This window comes from Pleurodeles waltl, chromosome 10, assembly GCF_031143425.1.
Source record: "Pleurodeles waltl isolate 20211129_DDA chromosome 10, aPleWal1.hap1.20221129, whole genome shotgun sequence".
NCBI lineage: Eukaryota > Metazoa > Chordata > Amphibia > Caudata > Salamandridae > Pleurodeles > Pleurodeles waltl.
The window spans coordinates 72,220,429-72,237,867 of NC_090449.1; the positions used below are offsets into that span (position 1 = coordinate 72,220,429).

General features: G+C 43.8%; 1 protein-coding gene across 1 annotated transcript in view; it reads left to right on the top strand.

Moving 5' to 3' along the window:
* The window catches only part of LOC138261091 (hexosaminidase D-like), a 232,438-nt gene that overhangs the window by 191,639 nt on the left and 23,360 nt on the right, over positions 1-17,439 (top strand). Inside the window, exon 11 of the mRNA XM_069209728.1 lies at positions 14,192-14,270. Coding sequence (XP_069065829.1) covers positions 14,192-14,270 — 79 coding nt within the window. The remainder of the gene's footprint in view (positions 1-14,191; positions 14,271-17,439) is intronic.

Below are 17,439 nucleotides of genomic sequence, written 5' to 3' on the forward strand. Positions count from 1 at the left end.
TCAGGGTATGTCTAAATATCCAATTTTTAACCCAGATTTAGTCTGTTCTTACACTTAATAAGCCAGGGGGTTTTGAGTGCTATGCATATAAAATTCTGACAGCAAACCTTCTGATAAGGGCTTTGTCCTACCCTAGATGTTTTATTTTCTGATGTCAGAACTGAAGTAGTGGTCTCTATGTAGAGATCATTGGTGTCTCTATCATCTTCTTTAAATGAGCAGTATATAGCATCTTATAGAATGTGCAACGTCCTGTGTCTGTAACCAGTTGCACAAACGTTGATCTAATTGCTAGAAGATTAATGTTGCATCTTTTAACTCTCAAATAGTTTGTGATCAGTTACTGTGTCATATTATTTCTAAAAAGATAAGTTACGTTTTCATTATCTGTGATATACCCTGCTCTTCTACTGAATTGTTTGTATTCATATCTTGCATTTTGATTTTTTTATCAGTCTGTTTTGCATTTTGATTTTTTTATTAGTCTGTCAGACTGTTGTTGGAAGTCTTTTCAACAGTCAGTATTTATTTTATTCCAATATTTTTAGCAATTTCTCTCACTTTATAACTTGAAGAAGTTCTAATAGATAGACATACTCTCATAAATATCTTAGCACTCCCTGTTTATTGATATTTGACATATCATGATGATCATTCAGAGAGAAAAATGTTACTTGCTTTGCTCATTTTAGTTCCAGTTTATGGTTACTAAGAAGTCAGGACCCTCTTGTGTTGTTGAGGCCGGTCGCTGGTTGATTTACATAAGAGGTCAACACATTGATAGAAATAGAAAATGAGTGAATATATGAGCTATTAGTAGGCATTATAGGAGTATATAAATGATGTATTAGTGTGGGGAAAGGGTGTATAAAAAAGGTAATCATAAGTCATTCTTTTTAATTACATTATATAATACATTACACACATTTGTTAGGTCAGTGACTGCACTAGATTGGTGATCAAGACAAGGGTCTCGAAATGTAAATATTTCCTACAGAGAGAAAACAAGGGACCCTATGTAGGATGTTGGTAAGATGGCACGACGATTCATGTGGTACACAAAGGGTCTTTTCAGTTGAATAACACTTTATTCAATATGTCACCTAACTATTTATCTACATCTCTTCTCGGAATAACCCAACACTCGTAAAGATATTCACTATTAAAGTCTATGTATTAAAAATAGAGTGAGTGCTCAAAAAGTTACTCCAGCCCTAAAGAGTTGGATCACAATTCTTCAAGGATGCAAATTCTCTTCTTCAATTTTCCTTCCCTCTTCCATCAGTTCAGTTAGACATTTGCCTCTCTTTCTCTCAGAGCAGGCATTGAATTCCTTCACATGAAATAGACTTTCCCACTTTCACATTGGCACTGGTCCATTTTGTGTCCTCAACTGATCGGTTCCTTCGTGGACTATATAGGAATTGGGGTACTTCTTCCTTATTTCCAACCTCTTACCAGGTATTCATTGTTCGCCACATCCCCTGCCCCCCTCCTTGTTTCCTTCCTTCTGTTCCTATTGGCTCCTGCATCTTTATTCTCCTGCCCCCTACAAACTCCTATCATCCCACTCCCTTTCCCAGAGTGTAATCACGAAATATCTGGTGGTTTCTTCATGGTGTGCCTGGTGTTCTGATTTTCTGGTTGGATATCTGTCTTCCTCACAGGTAAGAAATACACAGTTTGCAGCCCTTCCATATCTCTGCCCTGCAGGCTATCCTGGGATTGTGACCCACTTTACTTACTCCACTTTACTTTGCAAAAATGCCTCTATCAGGCAGGTACTCTCTTTCCATCCATTAGGAGTCCACACCTCACTGAATACAGGAGCCTGCTCGGTTCCTCTGTGCTCTTGCTATATGGGTGACACCTAGTTGTTTGGGTATGTACCTTGTGCACCCCCATACAGATGCATTCTTAGATGTTTGAACAACATTTTACAAAGGATTAACTCACTTTTAGCACTTTTAACAGTTGCCTACAGTTTGTCCTCTAATTAGTAGATGCATCTTAAAACCTTAAATTTGTGCTTTGAAGGCTTTGGCTAGCGAGCTGTGACATTGTACTTTTGGCCAAATCTTAGAGATGGATTAACCTTACATCTCTATTCTAGTGTCAGTTTTAAAGATCCATCAAATGAGGTGTGAGATTTGTTTTAAAGAAATCCGTTCAGTACTTACACCATGGGTAGGTTGCTACTTTCCTTTGATATGTTGACATGGATGGGTTACACATTATGAGCATATTCTCATTAGAAGATTAGCATTTTCCATGAGAGCTTTCACTGCAACAGCAGTGGAGGTCTACACGGAAAACTGTGTATCTTTGTCTTGTACAGTTAGTGGCAAATCATTTCTAACCTCAATCCAGTCACAACCTTTTTCCGGTTTGTAAAAAAAAAAACATAAAACAATAAATTATAGTAAGATGACTTCCTAGAAACTCTTTTTCTTCTGCCTTTGAGGATCTTCATTGATAATCATAAACCTTAGGGTATTCATCATTGGCGGGCTAGGTTCCCTGTGTATTCTTTCACTATTTCCAGGAAACCAGTGTATATGAAACAGTCATTATAGTAGAAAAAAACATCCGCTTGCATAGACTATTATTCATAACTGTTTCATTTATCCAGTTGCATAAAAATAATACCAGAAACTGTATTGCAGAGTAAAACTCAACACTGCTGGCTTGTGTGTCACTGTGAAGGAATTTTATTACATCTGAACAACCTCTGCTATATTACTTGAGACCAGAGGAGTTATGTCAAGGCACTCAGTGTTGTACAATATTTTAAAGTAAAGGCAAGATTATTCAATGCTGAAGAAGCATTTTGTGTCTCCTTCATCTACAGTGGAGTTTCCAGGCAGACCAGTAGTCCCAGTCATGATCCTTTCATTAAATGGCTGAATACAGATAACTCTACAGCAGCTGAAGTTGCATCCAACTCTACAGCTGCTGAAGTTGCATCCATTGCCCCTCAGATCTCTAATGGGAGACAGGCATATATCAATGTCTCCAGTGCATAAAATGTCTAGCTCTCCTTTAATGCATACTTCTGTGCCTATTATGTTACATTCTTTGCTTTGGCTGCAGCTGCTATGATGCCCAGTATTTCCTCTGACACGATGCCTATTCCATTAATCCAACCTGATGAGGTACTGTCTCTGGGAGTTCCACCTACCAGGCACAAAATATAGAGATCTGTGTGAGCATTGCCTTCCAGGAGATTTTTGGACACAGGAGAAGACTTTTTTTCAGGCTCCTGTTCACACACAACAATGTCGCCTACTGTTCTCTATCGTGGGATGCTCTGGTGGATAGTTTGACAATTCAAGATGTCTCTGCACAATTGGCCATAAAGTGGAGCATCCCAGTAGTCGCCATCTGCCACAGTCTGTCATATACTTCAGCTCCGTTCCTATCCCAGACTGCTGCACCCTCTGGTTCCAGATCCAGAAGAACTTTCAGGTTTCTGACACCCTCTCCAACAGAAGTCACTGCAACAAGGCTATTAAAGTAATATTGTCCACCAGAACAGGATATGTTCCTTCCTTTACAACAAGCCCGAACCCTAAGTCCTTGTCTTATCTGTACACAAAAGACATGCATCAACTCCTAAAACATCACTACCTTTGTATAGGGCGAGCAAGATGAGTTAGTCGGAATAGTTCCATGAAGTTACTCTTGGAAGATCATCCAGATTATAGGTAACAACTGAAAGGAATGAAGCTCTGTAGAAAATACAGACCCTTCCCTTTTTTGGTTCAGTACATTTTGATCTGCATACCAACTAAGAAATGCAGCAGATGCAGAATGAGGCAGAAACCTTCAATGCTGAAATACGTGAGAAAAAGAAGTTCTTCAGTGCCTCATTCAAACCCAGAGATTATCAGTTTACCTATTATAGAGGGTTCAGCTTCCTATTTGGTATAATCAACCTCAATAGCAATAGCAACAACAGTGACCTTCACATCATCAGAGAAGAAGCTCGCGTATTAGAGGGTCACAGTCTCTCTCAACAGAGAAAGGTCAAAGCAGCTCATAATAATGACTCTCCTACTTTCTCATCTTTGTATGCCTTGCAAAAAAGGGGTGAGTATTCAGTGTCATCCTGAAGAGTGGCGAAGCATCACCAATGACAGATGAGTGCTGTATAAAGCACAAAGTGGAAATGCAGTTCGTTTCAGGGCACCACCACCTTCCATTACACCAACAAATTAACAAAATATAATTATGTGCTACAAAAAGAACTGTTCATTCTAGAACCAGTGCCACCAACTAAGTGAGGAGCAAGAATTTTTTTTAGATATTTTTTAGTCAAGAAAATATAGATCCAGAGACAGAATGCAGGTCAATGTGGGACCTCACAACTACAAACAAATGTGTCGGAAGAGAGAAATCCAGCACCTGGCTGTTGGACATAGCCCTTTTTGCATGGCCATCCCGTGATTTTTGTCTTCTGTTGCTAAACCTGTTTTGTTGGCATAGGACTGTGCACTGTTCTCCTGCTAATCAATGGAAAACTGCTTGTGCTATCTCCCTAAAACATGGTACAATTGGCAAATGCCTAATTGATACATTTAATCTATTTGTAAATCCCTAGTCAATGGTACTCCAAGTACTAGGGCCTGTAAATTAAATGCTACTAGTGGGCCTGGAGCGCTCAATGTGCCACCCACTAAAGTAGTCTTTTAAAACATGCCTTAGGCCTGCCACTGCAGCTGTAGTGCAGTTTTAAACTGCCATTTCAACCTGTTTACAGTTAAATTAATTGTAATTTAAAATCCTCTTTAATGGCAAAGTGTGATTTTAAGTCACAATTCTGAAAATGTGACTTTTAGAAAGCTGGCATTTTCTTGTCCCAACCCCATTTGTGCCTTTTGCCAATGTCCTGGATCACATGACTGTGAATGACTCTGTTGTTGAGGTTTGTGTATTGCTTCCAGACAGTCACACGAAGGGGACTTAGGTGTGGACAGGATGGGTACCCAGACCCGCTTACTCTTCAAAGGGCTGTGGAAGGTACAGAAGAAGGGCTGGCTCCTGCGTGAAGGACAGCCTGGCTGTCTGAGAAGGAAGACTGGACCTGCTTGCTTTCATCGCGGGCTAATCGGAGTGACTCCAAGGGTCTGTTGGTTGACCTTCTGTGTGGGCTACTGGGGCAAAATACCCTTCAGAAGCCTCCCTGCAACTGCCATCTGACCTGCTGCAACTGGACCTCCTTACTGGCCTCTGCTGGAGTGAGTCTCCGATCCCCAAGTCTCATCTCCCCAGGTCCTGGAACCTTGGCTGTTCGTAGAGTCTACTCCTTCCAAAGAAAGGGTGAGAATTATGAAGTGTGAACTTCTTGCGGTGGGGCTGTTCACTGCAAGACTCTGCTGCCTGCAATGACCTCCAACGCAAAGTACTGTGAGATCTGCTCTTCGTGCTTCAGCAGTGACACCCCATGACCACCAATACAAAGCTACGTCGATGTCTGCCCCCGGCCTGCGCTTTGCGATACAGCAACGACAATCCCTGATGTTCAGCCTCCCCTTCACAGCCTCCTCAAATGCAACTTTAAAATTAGGTATATCTCTGCTTCTACTAATTGGATTTAATTTGTTAAATCTGACTGCTTTTGTGCCAATCTACAAGAGTGTTAAGCACAAGTTAATTTAATGTTTTTTTGTGGTTCACCTTGAGAAGGATTATGGTTGCCTAAGTGTGGCTTCCACCCACCTCAACCCATAGCCCAATTTCGTACACTGGCTCTAGATCAAATATATTTTCCACAACTCAGGCAGGAGTGCATTGTGGACTTAGTGGATGGATACCTCCACATCCTCAAAGCAACAAAAAAACACAGGTTGTTACTTGGGTTTATATTGTGGAAGGTGCACTACAAATCCATAGTTCTGCCGTCTGGTCTCAAGTCCTCTCTGCAAACCATCTCCACTGTCTTCTGTAAGGCAGTGGTTGCTTTTTTTCTCCGTGGAAAAATGTATTTTTAGCTACACAAAATTGAGTTATTGGTTCAACAAGGCTCACTATTTACAGAAAGCTCTCCCGAATTTCCAGTCAGTGATCTCTTTTCTTCATTGAATAGACCTTCATGTCACTTTTCATAACTCAACCGTAAAGCTACTTCATGGTCTACAGTGACCAAGAGACCATGAGGAGACCAAATCTAGGAAAGTGTTTCTTTGGTGGAAAAAACCTTATCCATTGTGGAGGAGTGACATCTGCTGTTGACTTAGACAAATCTAGTTAGCTCGGCAAAGGCACTGTCTTGCCCCTTCTTTCATGCTTGCAGTGTATTTGACTAGACATGATGTGCAACTGTAAATTATCAAAACCTATGATGGACCCTTTGTTGTCTCCCATTCTGCAAACTGAGACATTGTTTCCCTGTGCATATGAATGAGTTCCTTGTACCTTGTGGCATGTAATATGTTGTATGAATAAATTCAATAAAAATATTTTTTTTTTAAAAGCTAGTAGCTCGGCGAGTTTCTTCTCTACCTGCATCAAAGGCATCATGCATTTTAATCATCCTAAATACAAGACTTCATGTGTGGCCTCTTCTGCAGTGCCTAGAAGACCCATGGTTTCACTTATTTCAACATGAAAAGCAGCAGCTTCCATAGTGTTGTGGGAGGAACAATCTCCTAAAAGGGGTTCCATTCTATCAAGACATTCCCTCTCAAACAATTGTTACACATGCATCCCTAATGGGCTAGGGAGACAATTTAAGGCCGCAATGGTACAAGGTCTGTGGTCAGAACCAGACAGTGTATACCATATCACCGTATTGAAGATCATATCAGTCCATCTAGCTCTCAGAGCTTCCCTACCATCTCTGACCTCGAGCTCAATTCTGTTTTGGACAAAGAATAATACCAACAACAGATCACGTAAACAAAGATACAGAACACTCTTTATGGAGACTCAGACAATCTAGAAATGGCTTCTGTCACGAAACCTCTTGATACCGGTAGTCCATTCACTAGGAGGTCAACATTTTTAAGTGACTTTCCTCAGCAAACATTACGAGGAAAACCACATGTGGATCGTCAGCGACATTGTACTCCTGGGCATCTTTCCAGAATGGGGTCCATAAACGCATAATGCCAAGACTTTGCATTCAGAACGCCGGAGCCAGAATGTAGGGAATGATGGGAAAGGTAAGCTGCTGTCTTTCTCAGCGGATCCGTATGTATTTTTGGCGTATCTTCTGACTATGCTGCTGAATTTTCCTTCATGTCCTAGTTGCTTTCTAGTGGATCTTTCACTAGGGTGTAACATAGAAATCGATACATTTAGTCTGTGGTAGGTTATACACATGGATTTGTGTACTTTTGTGATACAATGATGGTTTCCAATTAATAGTATGTGTGGCTATACTGAGAGTGGTCTTGGAACCCTGTAACTTTTCTGTCTGTGCTACTCTTTCCCTGATAATTTCCATTTCTTTTATTTACATGTTTACCTTTGATTGCATTTCAATTTTTCGTGAGTTATTAAAAACACAAAAAGAGAAAGTTGACTTGACATGGTTTTGTTCCTAGAACATTTGATTTGAGCAACTCTGCCAGCTGCACTGTTCTCCTGTGGATGGTGACATTTTAAACAGAGGATACCAGGGGTTGAGAGCATCGAGGAAATTGCTAATCTTTGTCTCAGTTCTCTCTACCACTCAGAAGAAAAATAGATTGTTGTGCCTATTTTGTTTGTTTAATTAAAGTCACCATTTTTGTGCCTGGATGTCTTCTAGGTTAGACAGATGATTTTCAGTATCTCTTATTCAAATGGAAATATTGATCATACAGTTTCTTAGTGAATTACTTTTTTTCTGGAGCTACAGGGGTTTGCTTCATTTCCTTGGCACCAGTAGGCAAGAGGTAACTCTTTTACTGTAGTTGGTGGCCATTTGATTTCAGTCTCTCAAATGTGGACACAACAGGTGTGCAAGGCTTAGATAAGAATCTGATTTGTGCTTCACATTGGCACTGGCATTCTTCTTGGTCACACTCTTGAGCTGTCTGAGTGATGAACAGCACAGACATAAGGTAGTGAGGAAGATAAGGCATGTGTTGCAAATACTTGTTTGTTCCCTCGGACCAAGAAGCAAGTTTGAGGATTATTTTGGCAGTGCCCTATTCGTGCCATAGTCACTCACAACAAGTTTTGTATTGTTCTCCAGCAGTTAACCTATTCATGCTTTTATGAAGGACAGAATGATGTCAGTCTGTGCAGCAGAATTTATGATTATAGTCAGAGGTAGTGCAGGAATACAACCTTGCTACTGGGTGTTTTTTTCAAACATCAGTCTGGTGAAGCCTAGTTATTTTTCTCTTGTCAGTGGTTGCTTTGTTCACCCACATTTGAGTCATGTCCAAGTAAGATAAGTGTGTCTCTTCTAGAATATTTTATATTTAGTGAAGTACCTTTTATTTCTTATGCATGCTGCTAAATTTATTGTGAATGTTGTGTTCTCTATTGACTCAACCTGACAGTTAACCACCTGGGTTTGCTCTACCTGTCGTTGTTCATGGTATATTGGCTCCCTGTCTGTCGTTCAACCCACCAATAGAAAATTCTAATAACAGTCTTTCTTAGAGGTGATGGAGGCAAGAAAATGATTTGAAGAAGGATGGTGCAGAGTGGACAAATGTACTGAGAAAATCAATGCTGGATACTGGGTTGACCAACAATTCTTCAGTGTTTTCAAATTCTGTTTCTATGTGACTTTTGGGCATTCCTTGAGCCCTGTATCATATGAATAGCTACCCTTCAGTCACTTTCTGACTGGCCTTTTTCAACATTTCATCGGCAGTTTTTGAGAAAAAGTCCTTTCTCCTGGTTTGACAGGGATGTCTCCCAAAAGAACACCTGGTTTCAAACCATGTGTCTCCCCCACTTGGTCTGTCTATGGTGCCTCAAGAAAGACCATTACTCGAAGGCCTGCAAGGATTGCTGTGGCAGGCTCCTGAAGGACCTGACGGAGTGCTCCCTCAGGCTCCATGCCCCCCGACGCCAGATGTACCCACAAGGATCAAGATCACGGTTGCATGGAAGGTCACGGGACCATTTGCGCCGTCACACCCGACAGTCATCATCCCAGTTGAGACAGTCACACAAATCTAAGAAGTCAAAGAGATCTTATACTTCTCCGCATTGGTCCAAATCTTCAGATAAGATGAGGGAGCATTAGCACTCCAGGCCCGCAACTCAATGGAGCCCCAACCAGGGTCGGCTCCGCACTACTCTGATTTTCCCAGAGCCGGAGTGTTCCCCGCCCAACTATGTAAGTTCTGTGAGGCCATGCATCTCATTTTTGGGCAGCCCAACCCCCTCTGGAGCGCCTTTGGGCCTCATGGGTTCGAGAGGGGCCTTACTCAATTCCCACTGTAGGATACGCCCTCAGCACCAGCCGGACCACACCTTCTCCAGTGCCTGCTCCTATGCCGACTAACCCTGTGCTTTCCCGGGGTCTTACCTTCCATGACGGAGCCAGGACCTTTTCTCTATGACATGCCTGCTACAAGGGCGAAATGGGAGGGTATGGCGACATGGATAAATATTGAACCCTTTGGATGATACCAAGGACACCTAGTATGAGGAGCTGGTGGATGCCAGTAGATTAGACACCTCACTTAACATTGGTTTGGTCTCCTCTACTACTGTGGGTACAAAGGAGTGGGCCCCTTTTGCTTGCAGTGGTACGTAGGGACCTGGTTCAGTCCCTGCCAAGGGATGACGAATGTCCACCGCTCCATGGAACCCAAGTATTTCTCACCCAGCAACCCACTCCGGAAAGCTTGGTGGTCCAGGCCTGCACTTCCAGAATCAAGACTGGTGCGTTCCCTTCCACTCTATCGGAGAGGGTATCCAGTAGGCTTGATAATTTGGGCAAGAGAATGTTCTCTTCTAGCCTAGCACAGAGGTCGGTGAACTCCGCATGCCTCTTGGGCCATTATTCCCACATGACCTGGGACTTGGTTGCACCAGTGGTAATGGAGAGGCCCAAGTTATTCTCTCTCAGGCTGTTACTGACAAGAGATGCAGTACTGTTTGGCATTCCTTGTGGTCTGGACGCAATTGATTCACTGGGCAGAGCGATGTTTTTTGGTGGTGTACCTTCGGCACCATGCCTGGCTGAGAACCACTGTCTTTTTCAGGGATGTCCAAGCATCCCTTTTGGACATGCCCTTTGATGGCTCCCATTTCTTTGAAGAGAATGCAAACTCTGCTCTAGAGCGCTTTAAGGACTCCAAGGCTACAGTCCTTGGGCTTCTCAATGGCCCCTCACCACCCCAGTCCGCCTTTTGCCCCTTTTGTGACAATGGAAGAGGTTTTCAGCTGCATCAGGTACCTCCCAGCTACCACAGCCAGCAAGCCTCCAAACTTTTTTGTGGCCAAGGACGCGGTTCCCACAGACCACGTGGGGCAGCTAGCCAGAGGTGGGGCAAAACCACAACTTCCCCGGCAGCCGCAACTTCCAGGCATCTTTACCTTGCCCTTGTACCATCAAGGGCATCCAGTGGGAGGCAGTATACCCCATCACCTGCTCCACTGGAGGTCAATAACATCAGACCGTTTGGTACTACAGATTATGCAAAGGGGCTACTCCATCCCCTTTGTGGCTGCCCTTCCACCTATGCCGCTTACTTACTACCGGTTGACGGAGGACCATCTTTCCATATTCCACCAGGAATTGCTGGCCCTCTTGGCCAAAGGAGCTATAGAGATGGTGTTGGCATCAGAAGTAGGTCGTGGTTGCGATTCCCGCTACTTCCTAGTGCCCAAGAAGGGCAGAGTTGTTCATCCTATACTAGACCTGTCCCTTCTAAACCTCTTCCACAAACAGTAGAAATAGAAAATGCTCATGCTTGCTCAAGTTCTGTCTGCCCTAGACACGGGAGACTGGAAGGTAGCGTTGAATTTGTAGGATGTGTATTTTCACATCTCCATCCTGCCTGCCCGCAGACCTTACCTGTGATTCATGGTGGGCCACAAGCACTTTCAGTTTGCCATGCTTCCCTTCGGCCTTTCCAGCTCCCCTGGGGTGTTCATCAAGGGGATGGCGGTGGTTGCTGCACACCTGCCGATGTCTGGGATTCCAGTTTTCCCCAGCCCCCAGGTCGTCTCCAACCTCTAGACTACAGCAAACCTCTTGCATTCACTGGGGTTCACTGTCAAGTATCAGAGTCACAACTGACTCCCTTTCAGGCGCTCACTTTCATTGGAGAACACAGTGCATTTTAGGCATATCCTCTTGAAAGGCTGGTCCAGGATATTCAGGCTATGATGCCAATGTTTCAGCCTCTATTCTGGATTTCGATGAGAGAGACTCTGAGACTGCTGTGCTTCATAGCGTCCTGTATCTTGCTGCCCGTTGGAATATGCGGCGTCTGCAGTGGGACTTGATGTTCCAGTGGGTGCAGCATCAGGTGAATCTCTCTGACATGGTCCAGATCTTGGAAGGAACTGCAAAAGACCTGCAGTAGTGGCTAATGTACCACAATTGGGTCAGTGGCAGATCTATCTCCCGTCGTCAACCAGAGCTCACTGTAGTGACAGATGCGTCACTCCTGGGCTGGGGCAGCCACATGGGAGAGGTGTAAATCAGAGCACACTGGTCTCAGGCAAAGCCTGGATTCCACATAAAATTGTTTGAGCTTTGGGCGATTTGCTTGGCATTGAAGGTCTTTCTACCCTTCATCAAGGGAAGGCTTGTGCATCAGTTCACGGACAACACCGCCACCATGTGGTACTGCAACAAGCAGGGCTTGGTGGGGTTGTGGACCCTTTGTCATCACTGCATTTCTCTGGTGGTCCAACACTTGAAGGGCTCTTTGAACCCCAGAGCGGACAAACTCAGCTGTTGATGTCTAGTTAATCACAAATGGCATCACCATCCAGATGTGTGGCAAGGCCTCTTTCAAAATTGGGGAGAGCCTTGGTTAGCTCTATTTGCAACTGCTGAGAATGTGCTATCTCAGCAGTTCTGCCCGCTGGAGTTTCTAAGGCAGCTCTCGCTCAGACATGCTTTTCATCTTGAGTGACACTCTGCCTCCTGTATACCTTTCTGCCAGTACCCCTTCTTGCACTTAGTTCTCTGAAAGCTCTGGAACGACCAGCCCAAGTCATCTGGTATCCTGAGCTGTTGAGCATGAACATCCGTCCTCCGTTCAAGCTGCCCCTTTGGGAAGATCTTCTGTCACAGCATCAGGGGAGGGTTCTGCACCTGAACCTGCTCACAGTCCGCCTTCATGTGTGGAGACTGAGAGGTGACAGTTGACAACCTTCGACCTTCCTCCCAAATTCTGTGATGTTATACTGGCAGTCAGACACCCCACCACCACCTTGGTATACGTCTGCTGATGGGCCAAATTTGTGACATGGTGTGTACCAAAAAACATTGATCCCCTATCGGCTCCTCCAACTCTTTCCAGGTTCTATTATTTGTTCTTTCTTTGGCCCAGCAGGGCTCTGCTCGGGTCAAAGTTTAGTCATCTTTCAGCCTTTTCTGCATTTTTACAACACCATTTCTCTCAGGCCATTCATTATGCCCTAGTGGGGCTTGAACCTGGTCCTAACTTTCCCGATGTGCTTTTCTGGTGGCCAATACATCGGCCAGGAGGGTCAGCAAGTTGCAGGCTCTTTCTGTGCACCCTGCTTACACTATTTTTTTATCCTGAGAAACTGGTACTCCAGGCACATGCCTCCTTTGTCCCGAAGGTAGTCACCCCTTTCCACAAAGGCCAGACGATCACCCTGTCTACCTTTTTTGCCCCGGCTCCTCCTTCTAAAGAAGAGGAGGTACTCCACTGTCTGGATTCAAAAAGAGGTTCTCATTCTAACTTGATCACGCAAATGAATTCCGGGTGATTGATCAACTCCTCGTAGGGTACGTTGGGGCCAAGAAAGGGACAGCTGTGCGGAAAAGAACCATCTCCCAATGGATTGTGCTCTGCATAAAAATCTGCTACTCAGTGGCCAAAGAGCAACCATCTGAAGGCTTGCACGCTCATTCTACCAGAGCCAAAGCTGCGACTACTGCGTTAGCTCGTGCGTGGAGTTCCGGTCTTGTACATATGTCAGGCTGTATGTAATGTGGGCTTTATACTGCCTGGTGTAGTGGGGTTCACAGACCAGCCTCAGGGGAGGCAGGGCTTGGGTATCCATTCTAAGGTTAGGAGCCTGCAGCTAGAAGTCTCTTTCAGGTGAACAAATTACTTACCTTCTGTAGCACCTTATCTGGTTGAGACCCTATCTAGCTGCAGATTCCATACTGCCCCTCTGACCCACCCCACTGTGCGACCTGATGAACAAGTGAGGTTTCCCCTTATAACAGGTCCTAACAACAAAGTCACAAAAATGAACTGACATCCGCACCCGATGTGGCGCCTATATAGGTACCGCACATATTACTTCCAGTTTGGATGACCACACGGAACCGAACAACGCCACCTACTAGTGTGCAGGAGTACTATTCAAAACTTTCCAGATCCAGACTGATGCCTAAGGATAATTCTAAGGTAATACATCTGCAGGTAGGTAGAGTCTCTACCAGATAAAATGTTACCCAAGATAAATAATTTGTTCTTCACTGCTGTGAACTCTGTTATGATGTAAAGTCTTAAAAAACACTCTGAGTCTCTGTATAATGTAGAATTATGATGCTACCCTTAGCTCCAGTACAATATAAAGTATTGGGCACTGCTTTGAGTATAAAGTTCTGGCCACTTCTCCCCGTATGATATAAAACTATGCTACTGCTCTGAACCCTTGTACAATATCAAGTCTTGAGTGCTGCTCTGAGGCCCTGTACAACATACAATTATGGCACTGCTCCAAGAATCATTATAATATAAAGTCTTAGGCACTGCTCTGAGCCCCAGTATGATACAAAATAATTTCAGTGGATTGATCTTTGATATAATATAAAGTCTTGGTCACCCCTTTCACTGCTTCATAAAGTCCTGGAGGTTGTATGTTACATTATTGTTTGCCAGAACATCAACTGTCCACTATAGCGCCTCAAATGTGTGCATTGTCATCCACTATACAGTAGCACTTCCACAGCATTTCCTCTTCCACAACAAAGGGGATGGTGATGTATTGGAGGCAATGTGCTGAAGTTAAACAGTCCTGAAGTTAGTTCTTTTATTTTCTCTGATTTTATGTTTGACTTTATTTTCAGGCAATTTCTCTAAGGAAGCTAAGAAGCATGTTTTGGAATCACTGGGATTTAAGGATATGGATTTGACTACAAGCATTTGGTACGTGTCCCTTTCTTTCTTGCAGTAGGTGGCAAGAGATAAATGTTTCTAAATGTTCAATTTACAGTAAATGTTCAAGTGTTTTTGACAGGCTGTACTTAGAGCAATCTGACCACACTTATGCAATATGGGTTCTCCTCCAAGGAATCATTATTAATAATATCAAGCACTTAATAATCCTGTCGACTTGTGGGATCCCGGAGCACAGGTAATTTACTTACAAAATGTAAATCCTTTCCTTTAAAAAAGCCAATCTGAAAAAATAAGGATTTATTTTGCAAGCTTTTCTACATATTAGCCAAAATAAATTCACTTTCATTTACAAAAATAAAAAGGGTCTTCCTTAAGGAAAACCCCGGTACTATTGCAGTGGTAACCCAAACAAGACTCTTTCACAAACATTTTTAATGAAAATTTAAGAAAATAGAGGCAATTTATTTAATTCCTATAAAGCACATTTCACCCAAAGATACCAGTCCTCTGTACATATTACTATCTGATGACATTCCTCACTTACAGTGAATCAGAAGTAAATGTTGACATGTGTATAAACTATTGCTTCTTAAGGTAATGGGGACAAAACGTGGAGAAAAACAAGTTTTCCAATGAAGTAAAGAGGAGCTGAGGTGAGATGAAAAGTAGGTAAGCATTCTGGATGGAGATCAGAGAAGGGTTGGGGTTAGAGGCTTAAGGGAAGATAGATGAAGGGTACAAGAAGAGCTGAGGTATGTCTCATATTTATAGGAATCAGGAAGGGGGAAGGAGATATGACAATGGAAGAGAAGTGAGAAAGCAAAAGTGAGGTATACAAAGGGGTATTCTGAGCTAAGGAGAGAAGGAACATGAATGTCTTATCTAGAGTTCAATCTGAGCTTTCGATTTTCCTGAAAATCATATTTTTTCGCTGCAGTGCTAATGGTGACTATTAAGCAACATGGTCAGATCACAGAATACATTTCTGCGAACCCTCACCCTGTTGCCTCCCAGTACCCCTTCTCATTCTTTGTCTCTGGACCGGGTATGAAAGGGATTGAATTGAAAGCTAGGTTATGCCCTCTTCTGTACTGGAGGGGAATCTGGACCACTCCCAGACTTGCCCATTATGCTGCTGCTCTGCAGAATGTTATCAAGGCCCGACCGTTTTAACAAAATTCCTTGGCTCCTGCACATTAAAAGGCTGTTGCTCTCCCTTGGAATGTCTGATCTTTGGGAGGCTCCACCCACTGATTATTGTCCCTTTAAAGAGTGCCAGATAAAACAGTACTGGCTTAGAGCAATGGCCAGTGATACTCAAAAAGCCACTAGTGCCACCTTCTCGATGGAATTGATAGATTTTAAGTCCTCCTGCGGCCTTGGGCAGTTCTGGGACCTCATCACTGTGCCATTGGATCGGAAGCTTTTCTTTCAGTTCAGTGTGGGCCCCCGGCCACTGAAATCTTTCACTTCCAAATGGTCAAGTCTGAATTCTTCTGACTGCCCCGTGTGCAGTCGTTCTAAGGAAAATGTTCCTCATGTTTTCTTTGCCAGCGCTGCTTATATGCACCCACGCTGCTTCTGCATATCACCTATTTGTAGGCAGCTGGGCACTTGCAGCCATTGTACAGCTCATGGAATTCTCAAGACTGATTGTTGGCCTCTGTAGGCTTGTGTTGTGGCCAAATATCTGGGCGGAATCTGGGTGCTTAGAAGGAATGCTTTTTCTCGCCAACAGAGTCAGGGTTGAATTTTTTGAGAACCCCCTTGGACCCGCTTTGCATTTTGTTGTATTTTCCTTTCCATCAAAGGGATGCATGTGCAGCCTCTGCGTCTGGCTCTTGATTTGCACTTTCATGTTGTACTATACTTTACCTAGCTGCTACTGATTGTGGTTGATGGTCTTCTCAGTGGCGGCTGCCACTCAATGGGGGCGGTGGGGCAATGGGGAGACGGGATGAAGATAAAAAAGCTTACCTGTGGAGGAGATGCGTTTGTCTCTCCTCTGTCCTCGTCCTCTGCCTGTTCCTGTTCCCAGGCTCCCAGCCAATCACGATTCTGCTGTCACCAGCAACAGCAGCGTCATGATTGGTCTGAGCGGCGTGCTTCGCTGTTCAATTGTCTTTTTCTACAAAAGCGGCATGAAGTGCCCTTCCTGCGGAAAAAGAAAGCCTCCTTTGATCCTTACAACCTTTGCATTGTTTACCTGCTCACTTTCCCCATCTTCATAAGTGCAAGCATCAGCTGACCTAGGAGAACTCTGAAAGACATTATAAACATCTGTCTCCATGGACATGATGAGCGAAGATACCTGGATTCTACCGCCAAGAGGTCTGGAGAGTGAGTAGAGGGGTCCATCTACCCCCTTTGAGGTCATAAAGTTCTAGGGACGCATACACAGTGAGATCTAAAATGAGGTCGCATCATGATGGATTGCAGTTTTTCCTTGGGATGGTGAGAACTGGTTGGGGCGGCAACCTGGTCGCTGACAAGAGCTGACTGTCTTCTGAGCACCACCCTTCTTTGAAGGACATCTCAACGTCTAATCATGGCTCAACACCAAAACATCAACGTGTGTCAAGGTATTTGCAGCTTCTTCTCACTCCCTCATGGTGGAAGAAGTTGAACATGTATGACTCTGATTACTGGACATGTTTGAGTCTCAGCAGACAAGGATCTACTCAATTATCAGATAAGCCATACCTATGGTGGTAAAAGTTTCAAAAACATAGTCGATGAGTTCATCCTAACAATCTTCACAACAGGTTTCACCTTTTTCTGCAATTCCACAACAAGAGACTCCTGCATTTAGGCGAGAACTGTTCCAGTTACCATGCTGCAGAGCTTCTAGCACTTTCAGCAGTTTAGGTACCCCCACCAAGGTGTATGCTCACCTGCTCGGAGAAGACTACATTCTCTGCAGAGGCTTCATTCCCATCGCTGTCACTGGACGAGAGGAAGGGATCCGAAAAGACATTTGTGCATTCCTCGTGTTTTTGGGCCTAGACCCACCTAATTCTCAACATCTTCTAGGATATCCAGTTTCAGACCATAGTTTTGAGCTGTCTCTAGCATCAATACCTGCAACTAAACTATCCATTCCCATGTTGTCTCCCACTGCGTGAATGGTTATCATTTTTATAAACTCTTCACCAGAGATGTTCTGCTATTCCGGGCTATCTTTGCTCTCAGGCTA